Source organism: Vanessa cardui, chromosome 14 (genome assembly GCF_905220365.1).
Source record: "Vanessa cardui chromosome 14, ilVanCard2.1, whole genome shotgun sequence".
NCBI lineage: Eukaryota > Metazoa > Arthropoda > Insecta > Lepidoptera > Nymphalidae > Vanessa > Vanessa cardui.
In genome coordinates this window covers 11,694,391-11,722,120 of record NC_061136.1, presented here as the reverse complement: position 1 = coordinate 11,722,120, position 27,730 = coordinate 11,694,391, and the positions used below count along the sequence as shown (strand labels likewise).

The 27,730-nt window shown below is 31.9% G+C and overlaps 2 protein-coding genes across 7 annotated transcripts in view; one reads left to right on the top strand and one right to left on the bottom strand.

Moving 5' to 3' along the window:
• The window catches only part of LOC124535174 (modifier of mdg4-like), a 319,147-nt gene extending 307,136 nt beyond the window's left edge, over window positions 1-12,011 (bottom strand). For 2 of the 6 annotated variants that reach the window (XM_047111273.1, XM_047111274.1), the window contains exons 1-4: window positions 11,852-12,009; window positions 11,539-11,774; window positions 10,894-11,451; window positions 10,742-10,816 (exon numbers count right to left, since the gene is read on the bottom strand). In XM_047111273.1, the coding sequence (XP_046967229.1) occupies window positions 10,742-10,816; window positions 10,894-11,451; window positions 11,539-11,749 (844 nt within the window). In that variant the 5' untranslated portion in view covers window positions 11,750-11,774; window positions 11,852-12,009. Of the gene's footprint in view, window positions 1-10,741; window positions 10,817-10,893; window positions 11,452-11,538; window positions 11,775-11,851 lie in introns of all 6 variants that reach the window. The other 4 variants (XM_047111272.1, XM_047111275.1, XM_047111276.1 and 1 more) reach the window with 4 other exon arrangements.
• Window positions 12,012-20,214: 8,203 nt separating this feature from the next.
• On the top strand, window positions 20,215-26,814 carry LOC124535296 (carboxylesterase 5A). Its single transcript, XM_047111472.1, has 11 exons — window positions 20,215-20,423; window positions 22,255-22,448; window positions 22,602-22,666; window positions 23,064-23,201; window positions 23,684-23,965; window positions 24,081-24,150; window positions 24,222-24,371; window positions 24,507-24,719; window positions 24,971-25,108; window positions 25,730-26,036; window positions 26,512-26,814. Exons 1-11 carry the CDS (start codon window positions 20,236-20,238, stop codon window positions 26,771-26,773), a joined length of 2,007 nt encoding a protein of 668 aa, XP_046967428.1. The 5' UTR covers window positions 20,215-20,235; the 3' UTR covers window positions 26,774-26,814.
• The last annotated feature ends 916 nt before the right edge of the window (window positions 26,815-27,730 follow it).

Below are 27,730 nucleotides of genomic sequence, written 5' to 3'. Positions count from 1 at the left end.
AAAAAATATACATGTTTAATGTAGTACTGCCGGTTGATTTTTTTTTTAATTATTCGTTACCACAGTTTACATAGCATATTTAAGGTTGGGTCTCTCTAGTGAGCATAATTTGTACTCTTGTCAGAGGGACCCAAGTGGTTGAGTGTCTTGGTTTCAAAGCAACGGAGCTGATGATGATAATTTAATTCACAGGTGATTTTATGAGGCTAGTTGAATAAATAATATTTTGATTTTTAACAGGACCCAGTCCCTCTGAAATTCATTATTCGTGTTTTTCGGAAGCCATATTATTCTCAAACTTTCAAACGTTTCTTTTGACGTCACGGGTGTTTTGGCTGGCAGCAGGTTCAAAATTCAATATTGCTCTTTATCTGTTTGTTACATCTTCATAACCATTTTTGTAATGACAAAATTGACATTATTTCATATAATTATACGTATTGCAAATGTATCTATAACATACAAAGTATCAAATTCCTTGAGTTATTACACAGGCTTTTAATAAATTATTCGTAATTATGTATAAACATATCAACAGACAAAAAGAAACAAGAAACATTTTTATTGTTTCATGAAAAGTGATCCAGAAATAGTATAAACGTGTTATATCCAATACAAAGTATTAATTTAATATCTTCGACCCTAAAATACGTTACGGCTTAACAGCTGATATCAGCCTTCTTAGGGTTTGAGTTCTTGCTTTGACATTTCTTGGATTAAAATGTCAAGTAAACACACAAGCACCGCCCGAAGGAATCCTCCGCGTTTTAGATTGCTAGACATATTACAAAAAATATTTGGTTCTCGACGACAAGAAGTTCCTCACAGAGGCTATTTTTCTAAGGTGACATAAATGAAATGAAACGATGGAGGGTAAAGTGAAAGGAAGGTTGGAAAAATTATTAAATAATAAAAATCTCAAAAAAATACATATCAGAAAAATTACTTTTAGCATACCAAGAGGCACGCTGCCTTGCGTGGATATTTCAACCGGTGAAATGAGTCTTAACGCGGTCCCCCAGAGTTATACATTACAATAAAAGACGATAAAGTACCTAAAATTGGAACTAATTTCAGGATTTAGTACGAGTGATTACAGTCTAGTCAAAATGATGCACAGTATGTGAAATATATAGGGTATACAAATCTTACTATAGACAAGGAATTGTCCCAAGTGTTGTGGGGCTGAATATGGCGACATCTTTTTTTTTGGAAAAACGCATTACGCGCACGTGATGAAAAGTGGGGAGGTGTATGGGACTCCTCAAGCACACCGGGTTTACCCGCTAAAAAACCAGCGGTACCCTCACCGTCTTTCGGCGGACGCCACGGGATCGCTTACGCATGCTACCGTGACGCCCTGACGGTCGGCCCGCCTATACGGACCTCCAACACCTAGGGGGGATTCCCAGGGTACTGGGACCGCACCTGGTCCCTGCGGCGCCTATTGAGGCGGGGAGAGAAGGTGCGCGTACCGCCTTTTCCTTCTCCCCGGTCGTCTTCTGTGGAGCGAGTCAGCGGCGGCATTCTTTTGAATATGGCAACATCTGCTGCTTCAATTGCTTTCGTTTAATTTGAAAACACAAATGTATCTAAATGTATGTACTCAATTAGAAATTTGTAATATGTATACGTCGTTTTCTTTTTATAATAAAGATTCTAGCATTACTTAACTAATACAGTAGTCAGGAAGAATTTAATTAAAATCTGAATTGAGACATCTATATTAATATTATAAATTTGAAAGTAACTCTGTCTGTCTGTTGCCCTTTCACGACCAAATAAATGAACCGAATTGTATAAAATTTGGTATCCTTGGAGGCAAATTTGAACTCCAAGGAAGGACATGTGACAACTAATTCCCTAAAACGCTAGCAAAGGTGCGGGCGACAACTATTATCTAATATGTCATCATTGTGTATTATGCGACCAAGTGAATTTCATAATATGAATATTAAAATACAAAATTTTCTAATAAATTGATTTGCTTTTGCTAAAGAGTTTGCAAATGGATCACCTGATGGTAAGCTGACACCGCCACCTAAAGCTATCCCTTACATTCCAATGTGCCACTAAACTAGAGAACTAAGAAGTCATATCCCTTAGTTCTTTGGTTGGCTAGCTCTTATTGGAATACAAACCATACTAAGTGCTACTATTTAGTGGTAGAATTCGTGACGAATGAGTTGTCTCACTACATCGTTACAGTCTGTCATATTGTCAATATATCATCAGTTACCATCTGGAGGCTAATACATTATGTGCACTAAATCATAATGAAAGTTACCAATTTTGATGACATTGGCTAACTATAAAGAAAGTGTTATATGACATATTTTACCAATATGCTATTTGCATGCATTTTTAAAGACCCTTCAATTTAGATAAAGAGAATTGTAGCCTTTACAAAATATATTGTATTTAATAATATTTGCATACTAAATTATGAAAATTATGTTTTATTTAAATTTAAAATCCTTAACATTCACCAATATAGTATTGTTACACACTTTTTTATGAGTTTTTTGTAACACAAACTTTTTTTATAAACATCTCTAGATCGAAAATTTATCTTATAATGGGGCAATCCAGCTCCATGTGAGTTTACTTGCCATATAATAAAAAAAATAATACAGACAAATTGATAACCTTTTTGAAGTCGGTTAAAAACACTCTTAGGAGTCTAATTATCATTAAATATATGTCTATAATAATTTCATAAAGCCAGCTAACTCTGTACCATTTAGACTTGTATAACTAATATAGCTATATGAATTGTTTCCTTTATAAATAATGGTGTAATGGTAGCTCCAGTTATAGTTGTAGAAAATTTAAATATGTAACTAAGCCTGTCACAAATGTAAATGACGAAGACACCTGAGTATGTTTTTTTTATATTGTGTCAGATGTTATATGTAAATAAATATAAATTTGAATAATCAGTTTTAACTTTCACACAACATATTTCAACTTAATTGAAGAAATCTTAATTCAGTCTTTGTTCAGTTCTTGGCATTATATTTAATATAATCTATGGTAATATATTAAATGTTACTTGAGCTTATTTTTATGTAATACATATTATGATCATGTATTACAACAAGCTTGTAGAAATCTTAATAACTTAGCTTAGGCTAATGAAATTAACAAATTCTTCATTTGTTATTTTTTTCTAAACTGTATGTTGCAAACAATTCACCCACACAATATATAAAATTGGTATTGAGGTACTCAATAATGAGAACATTGTCAATGTATATATTACTGTGTAATCTTATAACCAAAAGTAGAAAATCTAAGCTATATACACCTACCAAAAGGAAAAAATAAAGTATATATCCAATGCTAGTAGGTATATATATCCAATGTAAGTATATATGAAATGCTGTTCTTATATATCATTGATTATTATCAATAATATAATATTACAAGTCTATGAATTCTTGTCCAAAACCTATAAGTACCTAGTTATATTATAAATGCTAAAGCATTTATTTTAACTCAATATGTCTGTCTAGGAGAGAAAGCGAGACCATTCCATTGCTTACAATACCCATTGTAGATATGAAAGACTATTAAGTAAAAATTTTATTGTTTCCGAATATAATATTTTGATCAAAATTTTGTAGAAGAAAAAATATGTTACAGAATAATACAAATTTGCCCTTGAAGTGATATTGTGTAATATATATATAGAATATGTGATGGTTTGATATATATCAAACTCCTACTAATATTGGCAATTCAATCTACCCTTAAAAACATCAAATCAAGCAGAGCGGCATGTTATAAAGGATGCCTATAATGTTATAATATAATGTGTAAGAATTTTTGAAAATTTAAATTAATTTTTACACTAATAGCCTGCCTCAAGCCAGAGGCTTGTACAACGTACAAGCTTCAACAGTAGCATTACTTACTTCTTATGTGTACTGACACTAGAGTCTTTTATAATTTATGGTGAAAGCTAGGCATAAGGTAAATGGAATGAGATATATGTTTCACAAATTACATTATATGGTAAATGGCTCACTATTCAATAAACATACTCAGATTTAGTAGTGTAATGTATGCAATGCTTTTCTTTTTGTGCAAGTTAAATAGCACAAAGCTTGAGAAATTGTGAAAACTAGATACAACTAAAATACCAAAATGATGGGTTATATGTTTAATTATATCCCATAATGATGATCAGTTATTTTTTATAAGTACTATGTATAAACCTCGTCTTGGTATTTAACACTGCGAACAAATGTAAACTACATTTTACTGCTTATTTTATTATTCATACCATTATTTTCAGACATAATTTTTATATGCAGTGTATAGTAATTGCTATTGCTAAGTATTGCTAGTAAAGACTGACTATATTGATGTGGTGAATTGGAACACTTATTGTAAATAAACAACCAACGAAATCAAAACGGCCATTTAACATTACTCTACATCATTTTTGGACCCTATATATAATTACCTGGCATACATTTTATATATATTAAATATAAAATGTTCATAATATGATACTGTATTTGAATATGTCACTTTATAATCTGGAAACTGTATTTATTATAATAAAACTTATGCCATTTCATCTGATATGATTAAAATGTACGCCTTCTACTAAAAAAATAATAAATATTTGCTTAAACAACATTTTTAGGTTATGTTTACAAATAACGCGCGCAAAATGTTTTATTTCGCCATTTAAACACAAATAAGATATCAATGATGGTAACTTATATATCATAATTTTTAATATTTTACATTATATTCTTTAAAAAGGAAACCCTCGAAATAAAAACCTAATAATAAGTACCCAATTTGACAACCTGTATTCATTTGATGTCGTGTTAGTTTTGATGTTTTTTTACAATATTTGACTTGAGCTTATAGTAAAATTGTACATACCAAAACAAAATCCAAAAAATAATGCACTTTTTATTTCACAAGCACTATATATTAACACTTTAAGTACCACCAAATAACATAAAACATTTGACGTAAACACGTTCGCAGTTAAAAAGCCACTAATACGGAAACCACTGTTAAGTTCATGTTTAAAAAGTGTAATATAGTTTTCATAAATAAAATCACTTCCATTATTTATATATTAGCGTTTTATATCACTTTATCTTTTACTATTTCTCAAAATAGTAAACAATCCCTGAATGACACATTTGCGACCATAGATCTTACGGCGTTTAGACGGCGACCACAAATAACGGAATTATTTTCCTTGGCACGCAATATATTTTGAAAATAAAATAGATATTTTGTAACAATACAAGTATCGTTAGGGTAAACAATTATTAATTAAAATGTATATAAAATGCAATGATTAATTGTGCTAGATAATATAAAGAACATTTTTAAGCAAACAAAATTTTTGAATTCATACCTGCAAAAGTAGAAGTGTGTATTAGTCTTTATATTAAAGATATTTAAGGTTATCTTAAAAATAAAAACATAGAAATTAGAATTTAAGTATATAATTAATATCTTTAAAGATAATGTTTTTTTGTAAACTAATACATTTATTCTAATATGTCAGCTTTAAATAAATTAATATGTTTAATCTTTTTTGAGTTTTAAAATATATATGATAATAAATGTAAGGCTTTAAGTACTCTATTATTATGGATGTTGTTTTATATTAATTTCAAAATGAGAACTTGAAGTGACATCTTTTGAGTTTTTAAGGTAACAATATAATATTTAAAAGAGTAAAGCACTTACATAACGCCATCTAGCGTTTCAGTCAACCAAATTTGAGCTAGCAGTGTATTTGAATCTTTGAGCAAACAGATTAGACAAAAATATATATACAAAACAATTCTGTATGCACTAACTACATTTTGAAGATTATTTTGATATCTTTCGACGTGGCTAGTAATACCTATCAGAGCACGCTGCTATAAAAACATAAAATATAAATAAATTTAAAACCAACATTAGGTGGACATTAACTCCTCTAATTTAGTAGGTACCAATTGTTCATATAATTAATCGGCATTCAATTATTTAGAAATACCTATTTATCCTAAAGCTAGTAGGTAAAATTATTTATATACGATAAATACATATGTAAAAGTTACATATAGATACTGCTGTGTTAAATACTTTAACAATCACACATTTTAAAATATTGAAAATAACTATTAAAATAAAATAAAGCCCCTATCATGGCAGCCTCTCTTTTGTGTTATAAAAAAATAACGTATTTAATCTTAAGGAAGATATTATTGTTTTTCTTTTACTATGACTTATTAAATTCGTAGTATCTAGGTATAGAATAGAATAGTCGATTTGAATTCAAAAAGTAATCTATTTAAAAATTTAAACAGTCTTGAAAACAATATGATTTATTTGGATAAGGATTTAAACAGATGTATGAATAACATGATCTAATTTTAGTCGATTATTATCATCAAATAACTTTTTGTTCCATTTGCTGTCGAAACGTTTGGCCCTTGGAGTAGTGGTGCAAAGAGCTTAATCAAAAGTAACACTTTGCCTCATTGCCTCCACTGATGGTGGCTGGTTCGTCTTTTTTTTGCCCAGAGGATCGAAATTGCGATCAGGAAATGCTGCTAGCATTCTTGCCACCATTCCACGCGGTCAAGATTTATAAGTACAGTTACTAGTTTTAGTTCATATTTGTATATATTTAAGCATTTAATTTTAGTAATTCTTTAGTTAATAGAGTAAAATAGAAATGATGGTCGATATTTCTAATAACTTTTAAAAGGTAAAATAAGTGATTATTGTGCCATAACGATAATAGTTGGACAAATGGTATAGCAAATTTATTTGTAGATGTTGATTTGTTCTTTAAAATATAGAACAAGCTTCTGTATTACCAATAATTATTTCCACAGACAATGCGACGAGATGTTTTAGGGCACTTTTTCTCACCTTTGGTTTCATAACTTAAAAGTAAGGATCCGTAAACTTTTCTAGCAATAAATATAGCCTATGTTATTGGGGGTAAATGTAGATTTCTAAAGGAAATTTTTGAAATCGGCAAAGTAGTTTTTGAGTTTATTCATTACAAACTTATACACAGACAAAATACAATTTTTTTCTCTCTTTATAATAGTAGTATAGATAGGCAGTAAAGCAGTTCAGTCAGGATAACTGATTGAACTGCTCCACTGCCAGGGGGGTCTGTTAGATAATAGTAATCGTCGGGAGCATCATCCAATATAAAGAGTTGTTAGCGCTGATATGTCAAAATATATGTATTAATTAAGCGATTCTGACTCTGATCGTATCAGAGGACAAGGCTGATGAGCATCAGCGCTGAGTCGTCGTCACTATCCTTATGGTAAATATTTTTTTTGCGACTTCGCATCAATCGGTATAATAGAATAAAGTAATTTCCTATTATTTCTTATACTTACATCAACACAGTTACATTTAATGTTATGAACCAGGCTCCAATTCAATCAATCGTTTCCATTAGTCGCGATTGTATCCTAACTGATGTAAATAAGGTCCTTGGATATTTTAGAAATCTGATGTTATTTTTTGTGTAGGATATTCAAAGTAGGTTCGGAATAGAATAGGGAACATTTTGTAAGTTAAAAGAATAGGCTTAATTATTGCAAATAACTGCAAACTCGAAATCAATCAAGCGGTGTCCTGATCAAGTTTGCGATATTTATTCTTTTTATCTGCCTTTGTATTAACTAGTAAGTAATAAATAAAACTAAGTTCAATATTAAATATTTTTTTATTTCAAATTATATTTTGTATTTAGTATACCATTAGTTGGACGTCACAACAATGTTTTGTATTTTTTTACTATTTTTTGTTACTGATCAGTAGAAATAAAACATAACATGCGAATACGGATTACAAATGCAAAAAAAAACTATTTCAAAACAGCAAACAATAAGTATTCATTCTTTAATTTTATAATTAGAACCATGATTTTTTAATATAAAAAAACTTTTTATTCAAACGTTGTTATACGTATGTATTTAAAAACTCTTTACTTACGTGTTGTTTAAGTATCGAGTAGACGACGCCGAGATTTTAAGTTATATTCGGCAAAAGCTTGGAACTAATTGCATGCTCTTATTACGATATGGAGGTCTTACCTACTTAGCATAGCCGCCGCCGCCTAAAATGACTAAGGGTCAAAACTTAAATTAAGCATCTTGTGATTGTAGTGTCAAAGAACCGAAAATAACTCATAGTCCAGAGACGAGGGCTGGATATATGAATAACCATATTTATGAATGACTACTGTCCAAAATTTTAGTACGAAAATAAAAATGCAATACATCGTTTTGTACCGAGAGTATGTAAATGGCATCGCAAAAACTTATAGGCGACACCATAGGTACATACATACATACACCCTATCCGAGTCACACAAGTTTATATTTCATGCGACTCTATTGTACTATACTCTATTATACTTATTTATTTTATAAAACAGCACTATTCTACTGCCGGTAGAAGTTGACAGAGGACCGAGCAACGAGGCGCGGTCTGGGGTAGGCCTATGTCCAGCAGTGGACAGCAGTAAGCTGATGATAAAATTCTACTAAACGTTAACTTCAAGTTTCAAAAACAACCATGTTTTGTTGACGCCTGCTTTCTCGAGACTAGATTATTTATTTCAAACGTGCAGCAAAACAATTCGTTGCGTATCACTGTTTAATGCTTTTATTAATGTTGTTACAGAATAACCCTAGCCTTCAATACGGTGTTATGACATTTGATTCTATATCATAATTTATATCAGATCATTATTGCATATTATGAATATAGCAGTTGAATTTACTTTGTTATTATACAATTATTATTGTAATTAATTAATCAACAATTTGTGAAACTAATTTTATATGGCATAGCATTTAATACTGGCATGTAATCTAGGTCTAAGGTCTATTTCTTATTTTAAATATGATGATTAAGTCATTAGAAAACAATTTGAAGATAGCGCGTGGCACTGTAACAAAAGATAGAGCGATTGGAGCGTCATTGTAGAACGATATTTTGGCCATCCCGAACTACTGAAATTACATTATTTAATTATCAACCAAAAATACATAATTGCATATAATAAAATATATTCAATAGCCCCCTGCTGTATTCATAATATGCAATAATAATGTGATTATAAAATTATGATATAGAATCAAATGCTATAACACCGTATTTAAGACTAAGGTTACTCTCTTAACACGAGATTAATTCAAACTATGTCCAATCTGGGCGTTATATGCCAATGCAACAAGAACTCTCCATAAATTTTTTGGTTAGGTGTCATCACATTGACGCCGTTTATACCACGACAGAATAATTTACCTATGCCTGTTAGATCTATATTCATTTGAGACGGCATACGAAAAAAATCCATCGACATATGCGCGGCTTTGTGTTCTCGTTTTTGAAAAAATGGTCCATCTACATTTCCGCGCTTTATTTTCTGCTCCTAATCGAATTTCGGATAACGGCACTAGTTTTACCACTGCGGTATTAGTAGTCTACCCATGACTGTGCCGTTACGAAATTGACGCGTAAACGAATTATGTATGGCTTTTAGGTAAAAATATAGGCTAGATTACTACATGGTGTTAACCTAGCCTATATTGGTGCCTTCACGAATTTCAATATCTTATTCTACCATTAACGCAAGTTTTCTTCCAATTTGGATTTACTCACCTGCAGCGGCATAAGATGCAAGTCGCATACATATCTCAAGAGCTGCAGAATCGTAGCAGCAAAAACCGTTCATGCATTGTGATGTATAAATCTTAGGTTGAATGCACAAAAAATGCAATATTCATTCAACCTTGCCTTCAGAGCTTAACATACCGTACGATTTTTACACTGAAGAGGCAGAATGGACGCCGCATACATGCGCAGTGTGTAAACGCTAAACGCATGCAACATACGTTTTAACATTCATCGCTTTCGGCATTTGTAACTATAAGGCAGATGGGCCACTCATTTTTTTAAAAAGTTGCCAGTCTACCTTATGTACCTTTACCTCCTATGGATATATATTAATAGAACAGATTCTTGAATTTGATTAATTTATTCGTAATCTTTAACAGTATTGACTTTACCTTATGGTTACCAAGTGAGAACAAATACAAATGTCGAACGCATGCAACATACGACGTAAGTTTTAACATTCATCGCTTTCGGCATTTGTAACTCAATTAGGCAGATCGGCCACTCACTTTTTTTAAAGAGTTGCCAGTCTACCTTATATACCTTTACCTCCTATGGATATATATTAATAGAACCGATTTTTCAATTTGAATAAATACTTACCTTCACCTGGTTTATTCGTAATCTTTAACAGTATTTACATTACCTTTTATCTTTACCAAGTGAGAACATATACAAATGTTACCTTACATATATACCAATACAACCAACTTTTACCAATATACCTTTAAAAACGACCATTGGACAGTGCTTTAAGGCGGCGTTTGTGCCAAATCGTTAAAACACTGTCGTTTACTCGAATAACCTGTAACATGACAAAATAATTACAAACCATATAAAAATAAAATGCTAATAGTACTTGTCTTAATCTAACTTACAAATTTCATTTTATGCTAAAGATCAATGTTAAAAGTTATTAGTTCAATTTAATGAGATCCAGAATTAACAAAAACCAATATCAATAACTTTGAACACTGATAAACACGAGGCAGCTTACATCAAAAGCTTGATAAAAACTGTCTTAAGAATTGAAGTGTAAACCTACCTTGTGCGTCACCCACAGCGCCACCTTCCCCACCTCCAGTAATATTACCATCTCCTGTCGTTGAACCATCAAAGCCTAAAATGAAGGGGGATTAGGGATTAGAAATTTTTACTAAAAATTTGGTATCTTAAGAGACTGATAAATTTAATTACCGGTCATTTCCATATTCGAGTCGTCTTCGCCGAAATTAGTTTCATCGTTATTCGTGCCATCGTCATCTTCATCCCACATACTTTCATTAACAAATTCAGGTTCCATTTTCGGGGCCACGGCGTTATTTTCATCTTCGTCGGGTATCGTTACAAATTCCTCTTTCGCTGATCCTGACGGTCCGGCTTCTAATGGGTCTACACATTTTCGTTTCGCGGGTCCACTTTGAGATGATGACGAATTATTTGATGCTATTGATGGCCTATTTGGTCTCTTAATTGCTACTGGAGTTGAGGAGGGCTTAGAATCTAAATCAGTCTCTAACTTAGTCATAACAGATTGCCTTTGTTGTGACGACCTCGGGCCTGGCCTCGATGTCGGCTTTGGTTTGGATGGCGTGGAACTTTCTTCATTTTGATTACCGGTTAAACCTTTAACTTGAAGTTGTTCCGCGGTACTAATAAACGACGCTAATTCTTCTTGCTTAACATTAACTTCACCTTGATACATAAACTGTAATAAGTCCCTAAGCGCTGAATGACTAACATCTTTTAAAAATACTGAAACAAAAAATATTAGTTAATAATAACGTATATAATATAAAAACAAGATTAACAGTCAAATAGCAGGACAAATTAATATCTCACCTATGGGATGATGAGTGGGGTTCATTTTGAACATTTCTTGAAAATAGGGAGAACATACTGATAAAACTAATTTGTGTGCCTGTAATATTCTGCCTTCAGCAGCCAGTGTTACATCTACTAAGTCTCCACGCGACAGCAGGCCATGAAAGCCTGCTGACATATTCGCATGGAAATTGTTCCAACATAGCGAAAACTGTTCGTCCGACGCCATGATGGCGGCCGACCGAAGAAAAACCCTGTTGAAAAAAAATACGATGAGTATTCAATACATAAGAGAAACAACGATGATAACAAAAACTATAAACAAACGCACCTATCCTATAACTTTGTACTTATAATTTCGATATTAGAAACATTTGAAAAAAAATATAATGTTTCTAATGAAGCACTAAACACTCTTTCATCCCACGTCCTCCCCGTTTGAGCGCTGTTCACGTTATGATGACGCAAACGCGACGTATGGCGTGTCGTCACAGTGTGGTAATGTTCGAACAAAATTGCACGAAATGGTTTTTTATTTATTTTAAAAATACTAAGCTAGTGACAAATATAATTTTATTACAAATCTACTCAATATATTGTTATCCATTATATTTTATATAATTTCTAATTTATCTCCACAGTTTTAGGATTAATGGTGTATTGATCGGATAGGCTACACATTTTGTGTGGTAGTCTACGCCACAACATACGAATTAATTTAGTTTTCAGAAGTAATAGTTTATCCGAATAATACAATATAAAAGAGTTAAAAAACGATTTTATGATAGTAAATGGTTGTCATAAAAATTGCAAATCAGAATTAAATACTAAATAATAGTTAGTGATCGAAAAACATTTTTACTAAACAAAAATTATATAAACACGATATTTATTAAGATATTAATTATAACCTACCTAAAATATATAATATATTAACCATATCAAAGTATACCTTCGCGTTTGAACTAAAAAAGTACAACCACAGAAATATTATAAAAGATTTCAAGAAACTTAATATGTTTATACCAATCAAAATAAAAAGTATTTCTTGGAGAGCTAATAATAACCTTTTCACGATAATAATGATGTACACATATTTTAATAACAATATTATTTGTAAAATAAATGAGGTAATTTGCTCATCAATACGATTGATGTATGCCCTGTTTTTGTCCTCTCGTTTGTGACATAACTCAACTGGCTTGTTTGTGTGTTTTATAAACAAAAATAATTAATTACAATTTTGAGAATACGAAAAGACATTGAAACGAATTCCACCACTTTAAGAAAGAGATAGAATACATTTTGACGTAACAAATATAATAGTTTATATTTTGAACCTTCTTCTTCAAGTTTTAAAGTTGAAAATAGAATGATTCTGTTTTGCATGAAAATGTTGCAAGTATTCATACTTTCCCCAATAGTCATGCAAAAAGATGGTAACTGGTAAGAAAAAAATATTAGTAAAGTTTAAAAATATCGATTTATAATATTTACTATGCCCTACATATGACGAACCCTTAATTTTGTATGACTGAACTGAACTGCAGACTGAACTGAACACCTGACATTCCTATGGCTTTGTCATTTATTATTAATAATATATTCAATCTAGGGCTAGTACGGAGGGACAGCAATAATTTGAAAATCCGAATCATGTGTGCCTGGGGCCCTTGATTCAAAAATTAATTTGGCTGTTAAGTAAGTAAAATTACATGTTGTTTATGTTATTAAATACCTAGTAGTATCATAATACCACAATAGAAAACATATTTATTTATCTGAAATATACCATCTTACAATCATAGAGTTAAAGCAAGTAGATGTTCCTAAGTAAAAGTAGATAAAAAAAAAAAAAGTGAGTGAACTACAGAGACAGACTAGTGTAGCATCATTTTAAAACTACTGTTATGTAAAATGAATTATTAATAAAAAAATGAACGAATTATAAAAAAAAAATCAATAGCGAGTCGCGCATGGAGCAATTAGAGATTTTTGTTAATTTGATTTTTAACTTCAGGACAATAATATTTTATAAAAATAAAGGAAATAATAAATAAATATTCATTCTATTGGTGCATTCATTACATGGGTATTATTTAAATGAATTTTGAAGGATAAGAAGCTGTATCACTTCTGCGGTGTATAATCTACAGGGGCGATATTACACTATTTTGAACGAAAACCGTAAATGTTATGATATTCACGGCTCTTGCGACGTTTTGGTCTTGAGAAAACAATACCTAAAAAGAGATTTAGCGCTGTTTTAGTAGGTAGATTAGCTGATGATATCATAAAAATTACCTTACAAGTAAGTGTTTGAATATTGTTTTTACTTATCATGGTTGTCTACCGTAGCAATTAAAATATAATATGTTTAAAAATTAGAAATCAATATTGCTGTCCGCCCACCAAACTATACTAGACAAAAAAACATTTCTTCAAAGTACATTTGCAGGATCCACTGCTGTTAATATTAAAGGTTTTATTAAAGGTATTTGTTTTCGTTTCTACGACTTCATTGAATTGTCGTTGGTGTTGGTGGTGAAGATAAAATTGCCCTAGCAATTGCTGACATATTTTTATCTTCAATTTTCGAAATAAGACGTAGAAAACGAGTTGTCATAGAGTATCTAATCTTAAAACCAGAATAAGATCTTCAACATTACTCATTAAAAGGTTAGGAAAGCTTCAATCAAATTCTTACATTTGCTCAAATTGTCTAAGACCTATATTATATTATATAAGCAATACATATTTATATTTAAAATATATAGTGCGAATATATAGAAGCGACTTCAAAAAAAGGAGTGTTCTCAATTCGACCGGTTTATTTATTTTTTATTCTTTTATGTTTGTTCGCCGATAACTTCGCCATTTATGATACGATTTTGATGATTTTTTTTTGTTAGAATGAAGATACTCCTGTAATGGTATCATGATGAGGATATCAGAGTCTGATGATGTGATGACATATTTTTTGAAGTTATATTGGCATTTGCTTCTGGCAATCATAAAATTATACTGCTGAGCTGATGATGGAAGGTGTAAGTCCTCAATTACTAGGAGTTAGGAAATAGTTCTTTTAACATTAATATATGGATACTCCTTTTCGTAGCTTTTATGAAGAGCAGAACAGTACTAAACATTTCTTTTTTATGTTATTGTTTGGTATATCATGCTCCAGAAGTGGTCCCATTTAAGTTTTATTGAAATAGGCACAGCGCTTTTTGAAAAAATCAACAAATAACCATTTGTTACATAAGGACTTTTAATTTATATTTTGAGAAAATAACACTAAAAAGAGTAAAATATTAAAAAAAAAATAAGTAAAAAAGTTATAAAGTCGGACGATTTTGAGTGAAAAACAAAATGTAGAAAATATTTACATACGATCGGCCGATTTCAATAATACGTGTTTAAATCACTTTAAAGTCGGTGTTATTTTAAAAAAAATATATTTTATTAAAGCAATATAAGTAATTTTTTAAGATATTTACCACACACTGGCATCAAATATCACAATTTTATAATATTTCCGATGTTTAAATATAAAAGACACATGCAATAAATATTAACCTATGGTTTGCATATTAAACGAAAATGTAAGTTCGATATTGTTTATTAGTAACTGATCATTTTTGAGTTATTTACGAGTATCTTGTAAAGTTATTTCTGTTCATCATATCAATTTTATATTATTTCACTTTACAAATTACTGAAATGTTATAAGGACGCATTTGAATTTGATGATTTGACGCCTTATAGTGAATCGATATACTACATATAATAAAATTGGAGTGTCTGTTTCTAATATTAAAATAGCCCATTTTTACTCAATGCATATGTACGGTACATATACCAAAATAACATTTTTTTTACAATTTTTGTGAGTCTGTCTTTCTGTTTGTTCCGGCTAATCTCTGGAACGGCTAGACCGATTTTGACGGGATTTTCACTGACAGATAACTGATATAATAAGGGGTAACTTAGGCTACAATAATATTTTTTTTGTTAAATTCCAACGCGTACAAGTTCGCGGGCACAACTAGTTTTAAATAAACAAAGCGATCGCTTTTGGTCTGTAGTAGTCTGTCAGAAATTAATCTGGACTGGTCTGCTGCATGCTCATTTTTCTATTTGTTCTACATTGGTTCTTATGAGTATAAGCGAACATTTAATAAAATTATATAATATAGGTTGGCAGACGAGCATATGGGCCACCTGATGGTAAGTGGTCACCTTCACCCATAGACAATGACGCTGTAAGAAATATTTACTATTCCTTACATCGTCAATGTGCCACCAACCTTGGGAACTAAGATGCTATGTCCCTTGTGCCTGTAGTTACACTGGCTCATACACCCTTCAAACCGGGACACAACAATACTGCGTACTGTTGTTTAGCGGTAGAATATCTGATGAGTGGGTGGTACCTACTTAGGCGGGCTTGCACAATGTCCTACCACCAAGTTAAATATGTTAAAACATTTCCCGATAAATTGCATTGAACATTAATCTTTTTTCTAAATAGTGACAGCAAAGGTCATACTGTGATCGACGAAGTAAATCGATCGTATTCATAAATTTATATGTACTAGCTGTGTAAGCGGATTAACCGCATCCGATTTGTAACTATAAGGGTCTTAATATTACTGAAATAAATTAAAATATTATTGGTGTATAATCAGTTCAAAGGTTCTGATTTTATCTATTACAGACGAACAAATCCGCACGGTAAAATATTTGTTATTGTCATAGTAAAACATCCCTCATTTTTATTGTTAGTAGTTGGATGTAATAAATTTTAGACTTAAATACCATTTAAAATGCTACTGCCGTAGGGTGCCATTCATTTATTACATAAGACGGTTTAAGGGAGGGAGAGGGGTCGACCATATCTTTTGTTTTCTTACTAGGGGGTAGGAAGGAGTTTCGATATTTTTTACATAAGATAAAAGTTAAAATTATTTGAAAATTAGCGGGAAACTGCGTAATTGCCGAGGAACGCTCGAATGCGTACTTTTAGAACCTTTGAAATTACAAATAAAAATTTCATAAAATTGTTACTTTGAAAAATTAACATTAAAATACACCAAACGTGGGTTCATTTTTTATTTTACATTATTACGTACATAATAAATATTAAACAGTAGGGAAGAGGGTTGGTCTATTCTTATTTTTTCTTATAACTTAACACCCTATAAGGAACTTTCCTGACAAATTTCAAGTCTTTCATAGTTCTTGAGATTACTTAACTTATTAATCACGAAGATTAATAAGTTAAGTGGTATTTCGCTTTTATATGTTATTAGAATATATTGATTAGTCAATAATCATAATAGTCTACAAAATATAAAATGTAGACTATTATATAATATAACTAAGTTTAAAAGGAACACGATTTTTTTTAAATACGTAGGATATATGTGTCAGTACTACGTTTCAGGCTCCAAATATAACAATAATTATAACTACATGATATAATCGTTAATCGACTTTTAAGTAGTCTAATATTTTTCATTTCATTTAACTTAGGAAGACTCTAAAAAATATGTTGAATACGCAATTATTTTTATTACTTTTTCGTGCATATTCATTTGTTTTAAAATAGTGTTTTGTTTGAAGTCGGTTTTTCTTTTTGTTAAAATTTTTATTTATTTTTTGATTTTAAGTGAAGCTGATGTTGACTAACTATTTTTTTTTAATATGGATAGATTAAGCGTTCCGTTTATATGAGTCAGAAACTACTTCGACGACAATTTCAAAGGAAACTTGCGAATAAAGCAAAAATAGACTTTCGAAAATGCGGATTTAATACGTCACGCGGCGTAAACTACAAGGATCCCTCGAAAGAGCTGTAATCGAACTCAGCAAAAAAACTTTGAAAAAGACCAACTATATTTCGTACATCATATGACATCACATCACATACACAAAATTTGATTAAAGATAGTAAGAAATTCTGCCCCATATAGCACCCTAACTGCGAGCCGTATAGGAGTTCCATCACTACATAGTATAAAACAAAGTCGCTTTCTCTGTCCCTATATCTTTAAATCTACGCAACGGATTTTGATGCGGTTTTTTTTAAAAGATAGTTTGATTCAAGGGGAAGGTTTGTGTATATAATACATGAACAATATAGTAAAGAAACACTGATAATTTTAGAAGTTTGCGATGTGATGTCGTAAATACACAAATTCTGTAGTATATTTAGTATCAGTATTGCACCCGTGCGAAGCCGGGGTGGGTAGCTAGTTGATTATAATATTCGACTATGATAATTACATAAACATAACCACATTACGGAAGGTGACTCAAATATCCAAATAACCTATAAATAAAAGATTCGACTGAGTATCGCTAACGTGCTCCTCAGAATTGTTCCGTTCCCTTCCGTTCCGTTACTTTGTCATGGATCCTGTGCTCAGAACCTTACCAAAGTTTCACCAAATTACCCTTGAAGTATATATTTTATAATAAAAAAAGAATTATCAAAATTGGTTAACGTGATTTTCAGTTATTCACCTATTTGTCGCGCATATACATAATGCAAATTTAAGACTTATGTCGTTTTCATATGGATACCATCATCGGAAAAAAATAAAAAAAAAATGGGACCCCACGGGAAGCACTACCTTTCAAACAAAAAAAAATTATCAAAATCGGTCCACCCAGTGAAAAGTTATGAGGTAACTAACATAAAAGTTTGCAGAACTTCCTTCCTTTCAAAACAAAAATTTTACTTGCACAATCCCTTCTTCTTCCCATCCTGGACTACGCTGATGTTTGCTATCTTGATGCGAATGATGAGCTGCTTGACAAACTAGATAGACTTCAAAATTTGTACATTCGTTTCATTTACGGTCTGCACAAATTTGATCACATTTCTCAATATCGACGTCAGTTAAAGTGGCTTCCTATCCGACTTCGCCGGAGCTTGCACATTTTATCGCTTCTTTTTAAAATATTAAAACATGGTAGCCCTGATTACCTACATGAGCGTTTTCTGTTCTGTCCTGCTCGTGAAAGACCAGTACGCGCATGTGTGGCGTCGAAAACTCTTGAGGTACCATTTTTTAATACTACTTCCTATGGTAACTCGTTTTCCGTTGTTGCCGCTCGCCTATGGAACTCTCTTCCCGATAATATTTTCTATAATAATGTTACAATAAATTCGTTTAAAATCAGAGTCAAGCAACACTTTCTTTCCACTTAAGTTTAATTTATTTTATATGTATGTATTTATATATATATATTTTTTTGTATCTATGTACGTTGAATGTATATATATGTATATAATAATAATATATATATATATATATATATGTGTATATGTATATATATAGGTATATATTAATGTATTTATTTGTATTTAGTGTGTAATATATTAATTTATCGTAAAGTCTACTTGAATTTTATAATATAAAACTAATTGATATTGTACCTACACCATAAATCTGTACTACAAATAATCTCCACTAGATTCAGGGTTTCTGGAAGAGATCTCTTGTTAGAGATAAGTTATCCCTATGTACACATTTTTCATGTATATAATTCTCTGTATATTCTGTTGGTACATAAATAAAATAAATAAAAAAAAAAAAAAATTACAGACGAATTGATAACCTCCTCCTTTTGGAAGTCGGTTGAAAATAGATTGGAGATAAATAATAATAGAGTGGTAACAGCTATGGCTGATCATAAATATATATAATTATTAAATTAATAACGATACGTAACCAAGTAATGGCTAAGTGTTGTTACTTAATAATCCCTTGTGTACAAATGCAAGAAAACTTAAATTTGTACGCATGTCTCAAAATTATATTGTTATAATTCTGTTTAATTCTACTCCCATAGACAAAAAAGAGGGCAGGATTTAAAAGTATATATTAAAATTTAAGTGTAATTTATTGGCAAACGGAATAAGTGTCTACGACATAACAAAACTTAAATAGAAATACTTATGAACAAATAGGTATTCAAAATATCTAGTTTTCTGGTAACATGAGCACAAGTTAATAAATATGGAATAAAGCATGCAAGTGGACTCTTAGTCGATCAAGAAATTTTATATTATTATATATGTTATATATTATAATGTTATTAGTCTGATACCCATAGTTGATCGATTGGTTTAGAGTTCGCACATATCCTGTTTCACAAGGCCGTGAGAAGGAGGGTCGCTAGGATAACTTTGTGTTCATGCTTAAGACCACGTTTGACGATGGCGACGTCCAGGGATGGCGGTACGGATGTACCGTATGGTTGTATTGTTGGCGGATACAAACAATACATCACACTTATTCGAAGATTTAAAAAAAGAAATCCAGCGTAGGCATATATGGCTTGTTTCTAATTACATACCTTTACCTAACGTTTGTAAACTAAAGCCCTTATGAAACTATAAGAAAGGGACGCACATTAAAATAGTTTATTAGAAGTATTATATTTGGCAAGGTCGTGTCTCGCAAGTTAGCAAATATTTGTATTTAATTCTGTTATTTCATGGTCAATTATAAGGCAGGGTTAATACTTTATCAATTTAAAATATATTTTATTTTGTCCTGATTAATAATTAATCCTTTTTACTTTATTTAAGTTTCCGTTGATAAAAAATATAATTTTATATATTATGTTATTTCAATTATATCAGCAATAGTGTTAGTATAATAAACGTGGGTTGTCGAATCCGGTTAAAAGTTAGTGATGTCGTGGCTGTGGTTGTGTGCACTGGTCTCCGCGGTATCGCCCGCGGCAGCGGTTATGGGTGGAGCTCCCGCTGCTGCGCCAGAGCCTGATGCTGCGGTAGTCTTCACGCAAAGACATGGATACAGCGGCCGCCTAGAGGGCATAAAGGACGATACAAGAGGATATTATATTTTCGCGGGAATAAGGTTTATTTTTCAACATCTGTACTTATATTGCAAATTCAATGTACTCTGTATAGCAAATAGCTGCTGGCCTGTCTGTTACGCTTTCACGAACAATCCACCGATTTAGATAAAAATTGCTATGAGGCAATCTTGAACGTTCCCTTAAGATTTAAGTCACCTTTTAAACCTAACACCGGACAACAAACACAAAAACGCGAGACTTCTCTTGGCTCTGCGGCTAACTAGTGTATTAGTGTAGTGTACTAATAGTAGGTCCTTATGCCGCGAATTTATAAAAAAATACACAATGAATGACTCAGATATAATGCTACGCTCAGGTCGATTTCTAATAAAATCGATTTTTTTTGGAAAATTTCGAATATCCGAAACACAATTGTATCTCATTAAAACTAATATCAAATCGTTAAAGGTGTCTCCATGATAAACGAAATATTTAAAATTAACTAGCGCGCAAAAAAATTAGTTACTAGTTTCTAATTACGTAGTATTGGTTAGGTTAAATAAAAGCTTTTAAATATAATGAAACTTTGGCATACGGTATGATAATAATTCGAAAAGCTATGTAGTAATGTTGTCTTAAATTTTCGCGATTATTACACATTTAAATAAAACTAATTATAACGGATGAATCGCGTATATTAATTACGGGTAGTCTACCCGCGACCACGAACACTGCAAAGTGCTCGAAACGTCGGGATGTTTAAAAAAAAATTAATATACGCGATTCATCCGTTATAATTAGTTTTATTTAAGCTATGTAGTAGTACCTAACAAGCTTTTTTTAAATATTTTTTGGTTATAGCCATATGACGCTGCTTCACCTGTTGGTTTTTTGTAGTAGCCAGTACATTCATGAAGAATTAACTGCACCACCATGAAGGCACAATAGATCTCCTTTTCACGCCTAGTTTAAGCTGTAAAATCCTTGTCTTCATCACCTGACAATACATTTGAAAAATTGATGATCGACAGAGTCATGTTAGAATATTGTATAATATTAACTATATCCATATGTGTAACATAAAGGTAAACGAGAACCTCGAAATGCATTTCGGATATTGGACGATTATCCGTTTTATTGATTGTAGTAAGTCAATTTTAATAAGTAGTTCGATTAATATTTTTGAGAATAAGAAAAGCTTTTCAATAAAGCGAAGAATTGTATTTTCCATCCTGATAATGTTTATGTCACTAAAAATTTGCTATCTTAGGTACCTAATAACTCTGAGAGTCTCATTGTAAAACCATCACTAGGTATATCAAGGTAATCATTACGTAAATTTATTTATTTTAGAAAATAGGGTTAAAATCTTTGGAGTCAAATGAAAAAAGAATGAGAAAGTGGACTATACTCAAGAATCTCTTGAGTATAGTCCACTTTAAATAGTTGTTAGCTGTAACGCTTTGTGCGAAACAACGAACTTCCAAAATAACCAACAGCCAATTGTTGGCGGTGTTCATTTATCCTCCGATGGTCAATTTGCTTGTCGGCCTGTATTAAGTAATTTATTGCTAAATATTTAATATATTGTTTTCAATATGTTTCTAAAATAATTACAAACTTTAATAATCTAGTTCCATACCTAAATTTGCATTAGCAAAATCGCAAAGTTAACGGATGCCGCGATAAGCAGTTCCGTAGATAGTAATATCAAATAGCATTGTCAAATATTTCGTTTTATATTTTTAATAGATACCTAAAAAATTAAAAAACAATTTGAAAAGAACACATTAATGGATTTTCTTCAAATTGAAAGCAACCATCATTTAAATATGTACGTAGGTACGTATTAACATATAGTTAATAAAACATTAAGTTTAATCATTATAGATATGCAGAACCACCACTGGGTCCTCGAAGGTTTCAGCGACCAGTTCGTCGATACCTCGCGGGTGAGGTGTCGGCCAAAACTAACTGCCGGCCTTGTCCACAACTCGATCCTCAAGGTTCGGGACGCGTTGTAGGCCACGAGGACTGCTTATGCCTTAATATTTTCTCTCCCAAAATGCCAGGAGACGAACAAGGTAAAAATTCCATGAAATGCGAAGTTAACCATTAATAATTATAATAATTTATAAATTAGAAAAAATAATATAATAAGTTGCAGAATTCAGGCGTTATATATTACGTATCTATTTATAAACATTTCCATAATTTTGGTTCAATGTTTCTTTCAGGTAGTCCCGTTGTCTTATTTATTCATGGCGGTAACTATCGAACAGGCTCTATTGCACCGTATGGCGTAAGTATTATTTTTCTATTTTATTTGTAAAAAGTATAGAAGCTGAAGCATTAAACTTAGGTACTCAAGACTATTAAATTAAAATCTAAGCCTTATATCCGAAAAAGATCCCAAACAAAGTTATTGTATTTTACATTCACAAATATTCAATGTAACAAAGAAATTGTTACGTAATCAAGATGTGCTTACATATTTTAATCACAAAATGAAAACTTTAAATACATTTTGCCATTTTTATATTAATCTTTGCTAATATTATAAATTGCGAAACTCCATGTGTCAACTTTGTCAACTTTTACTTTTGTAGGAACAAAGTGACGAAATAAATAAATCCGCTAGTTTATATATATATATATATATATTATTTCGTTTATTCAAATATGTTATTTTTCCTTAGGGTCAACACTTTGCTCAAAAGGATACAATAGTAGTTACTGCTCAGTATCGTTTAGGATCTCTTGGTTTCTTGAGCACAGGGCAAAGGGATGCATCAGGAAACACAGGCCTGTTCGATCTGCGAGCTGCTATGTCATGGGTTAGTATTGCTGTTGCAATTAGTTTATCTTAAAATGCCATAATATTTCAACTTAATTTGAGGTTTTTGTATGTATCTATGTAGATACATATTTATATATAACGTGATTTATGGTGACGAAAGATGTAACCTCGAATCAGTACAATTATTATATTTAAGTATTTATTTGATAATTATTTATAATGATAATAATTAAATATACAAACACTTCTTATGATCAACTACGCCGCTCACGCTGCTTCACAATATATATATATATATATTATAAAATGTCCGAAACTTTAAAATAGCATCTCATGACAATCATCTCGTGACAACTTGAATTCTACGCTAGCGGAGTCGCTAAATCAACTAGTCAATAATGTTATGTTTGTAAGCCTAATTTCTTCAAAATATTTTAAATTTCAAGTACCTAATTTAGGGTCTACCATTATTTCACTTAATAATATAAATATTTAATAATAAATATTTTATGATTACAGATCAACGATTATATTGAATTTTTTGGCGGAGATAAATCCCGAGTGGTCGTAATGGGTCAAGGTTCAGGAGGTAGCGCTGCTTCACTTCTTGCCTTGTCCCCTGAAGGACGATCTGCCACTGGAGTAGCTGCTTTATCTGGAGCTCCTCTGTCCCCAGGAGCGATCAGAGATGATCCCAACAAACACGCGGAAACTTTGGCCGAAAAAACGGGATGTCCGAAGGCTCCCGCCGAGCAATTGCTCATTTGTTTGAGAAAAATACCCGCGGAAAAGATTATACTGGTATGATTTTTTCCAAGGAATGTTAATAGAATAGCTTATATAGCGGACGTTTGAACTGCAAGATCGCTGTTCGAGGTTTATTGAAACGCCTAATTTACTTTTTTCATTTCAACAGGTGGATAAGGACATAAGTACGGATATGATAGACACAAAAGCGTTTTTGGACGATATCTCCGGCCGCTCGGGTAGATACTAACAAAATAAATTAAAACATTACGGTACCCGGTTTGAGGATTCTATGCGAGTATTGGTACAGGTTCAGGAGCTCGCGTGGAAGGTGAGGACGACAGACGCGCACTGCCGCCGCTGGTGCACGAGGCGCCGGCGAAGGCGCTGAAGGCGAAGCAGCAGCGCGTGCCCATGCTCACGGGCGTCGTGTCCGCCGAGACCTCCAGGGCTGTGTTCGGTGCGTGCTTGCAGTAGCGATTTGCTCTTCATATTTGAAACTGATTATCTCGTGACGACGTTCGACGTTAATGATAATCGATAATTTCGGTATTGTCTTTAAAAATTTCAACAAAAATCATATAAATGTTTTCAGGTAAATACAATAAATTTCTGACCGAAAAGTTAACGGCAGTCAAAGACTTTATCAAGAAAGATCTCATCGGCGGTCTCCGTGACGCGGTTAGCGATGTTCAAAAACTACTTCCCGGCGTTCAGAGCGTTTTGCCTCTGCCCGACTACTACCAGGCGATATTCGACAGCTCTTTGAAAGCGGTAGATGGACTGAGCGAAATCGTCGAAGCTACAGGTCTGTGTTTGTTTCATATACTTTCCTAGAATTCTTATGGTATTGTTAATCGCATCTGCCAACATCAGTTTTGAACGTAATTTTTAACGCAACTTAATATTAATAATCGAAATCAAAACAAGTTAAAAACAAAAAATTGTATTCTCTAAAGCACCTTTATTGGGTAGCTATAAATAACTAGCTATATAAGGACAACAAACAATACAATAAAACAATAACTAGATAGTTGATTCTTCATTGTTATTTTATAGGCGACGCCTTATTCAACTTCCCCGCTTACCAAAGCGTTAAAGAGTGGAGTGCGGGAGCGCCGGCTTTCCTTTACAGCTTTGAGCACGTCGGGAACCTTAGCAAGGGCAATTTCTTCCTTCCTGGTCTCGCCATAACCCGTAAGTAAATACAAAAATCAAAAACATTTATTGGGGACACTAAAACATAACCACCCAAGAAAAAATGATAATGGACATTATACATACACACTTCCCAACTACTAAGGTATAGACAAGTATATACGTACATAACATGCGAAGGTACAAAGTAATCGTGTAAATCTTTACATATTATTGTGATCGAATATAAAAAAGGGCCAGATAGTAAGCACAAATATGTATGTATTAAGCATGTAAACAACGCTTATTCAAAATGTCGCTTCTCCGTATGTGTCGATTTTTAAGCTTGCGTGCGTGTAACTGCGATCACGCTTATAAGCACAAATATAACCTATATTCAAGCCTTCGATTGGCACTCTTAGTAACTGTAAATTTTACGGTGCTCACGATTTCTTGAATAATTTTATTATCAATTTTTGCCGTCAACATTGGAAATAGGAACATTGTACAAAAAAATACCCTGGCTAAAAATATATACATCTGTTAGTTGAAGTATTTATGTAGTATTTTTAAAGCACATATTTATTTCAATCATAGTGATTAGATATATATAGTATTACCACACAGTCTTATTTAATTCAGAATACATATACATTTTACTATAAAAAAATATTAAAACAGAGGGAGCAGCTAATCCGACAGAGGGCATGGAGAAGAAAGTAAAGGGTCCGGCTCATGGCGATGAATTGGCTTATCTATTCGAACCACTGGACGAGGAAGGGAAACCTGTGGGCGGGCAAATCTCGTCGATGGACGCCAAAGTTCGAGACTCGTTTGTGGACCTGATCGCGAAATTTGCTCATAAAATGCCGGGAGAAAACAAAAACGCGACAGACATATCAAATATTTTTGGATTCCTGCCATTTTCTGCACAAAATGAACAGTATCTTAAGATTACCGATAAAATAACTTTAGACAAAAACTTCAGGTGCGTGTCTAAGGTTCTTATTTAGAAATTGACTATCATCAATCTAAAGCCAGTCTTGTCACATATCACAAATACAGTAGAACGCCGACTATCCGAATTAATTGGGCCCGGGGTCGATTCGAACAATCGGACATAGACTGATAATAAAGAAAAAAAATTTATCACACATAGAATAAACTTTATTAAGTTTAACGAACACAGTTTTGCAATAACGCTCACTTAAACATTTCGATCAGATTAAGTTGGAACCCAATAAAGGCCTTAACAAAAATACAAAGTATAAAAAATACTTGGTTTTAATTGCATATATTACGCTTAGGACCGATTCGAATAATTGGCGATTCGGTTAATCGGCTTTCGGATAATCGGCGTTCTACTGTAAAATTATAATTTGTTTCAAACTTGAAAATTCATACTGCTTGTACAAAACTACCTACAAATACAGAGAAATATATATATGATTTTTAAATTTCAGATTCTGTCAAATGGGTCTTTGGGGTAACATGGCTGACAGAGTTACTGGTGCGGTTTGTAAAAATGTATTGGGTCAGATTCTTAATCTCCCTAAGCTCTTGAACAATCCCTTGGATAAAGTACCGGGGATTGATAAACTCACTGATCAAACACTTAACCAAGGATTGTCAATTTTATCACAATCAAAGAATAAAAACCAAAAGAATCCTTCGGTAAAACCAATGTGGAGCGAACCTTTCAGCAATCCATTCGGGTTTTTGTGATTGTATTTGCTTAGTTGAAATAAATAAATCCGAATATTTCATCAAATATTTTATTTTATATTACATATAATAATATTTTAATATACTTTAACCAAAAATATTTGTTATACAATAGTCGCATTTACATTTGACTAAAATGAATGAATAAAACTTCCTGCATAGAGATACATTCAATAAAGTGCTTTTAAGTTATTAGAATCTTGTTAGGTCTATGCTGTTGATTTTTTTAAGTATTATGTGTTCCCTTTAAAAAGTTGTATTTGTATGTGTTAAAACAAACTGCGATAGTGTTTTTTTTGTTTTTAAGGTATTTTCGAGAAAAAAAAACCAAAAAAATTATTGAAATAATTTCGTTTCGTCTCACATTTTTAATTTTCGACTGATAATTATTGTTAAAATATTGACAAATAAGCAGTGTTTAATCGTTTTTATAAAACAAAAACAGTTGTTTGACAATTTTGAAAAAAAAAACAAATCTTAATAACTCAAAAATGGTTCATTTTACACCATGTATATAGGAGTTAAAAGTATTGCAAATAATCACCCCTTTCTCCTCTTACCGGGAGTACATACGTCGAATTACCAAAAACCCTGTATATTCAAAAGCATTAACTTTTGGTGATATTTCCTGATTAAGTGGACTGTCAACACATTGGCACTTAAATTAGTCCAGTGTTTTAGAAACTTAATGTTGAAAAAATAACAAAAATACCTCGTTAAGATTCATTGTAAATGACTAACTAGTACTGGCGAAACACACGAGTGAAATGACGTAGTCCGCTTATCACGATTTCTAATTTTTCGATGGTAAATAGCTCCCAATAACCTGTTGATGGTCAATTTTAGTTAAGGTACAGTTGAATAATAAAATATAAGTTGATAGAATTCTGCAGTACTGACAAGTTCATTACCTACATTTGACATTAAAATAGTTTTATTTTACTTAGCACAACAATC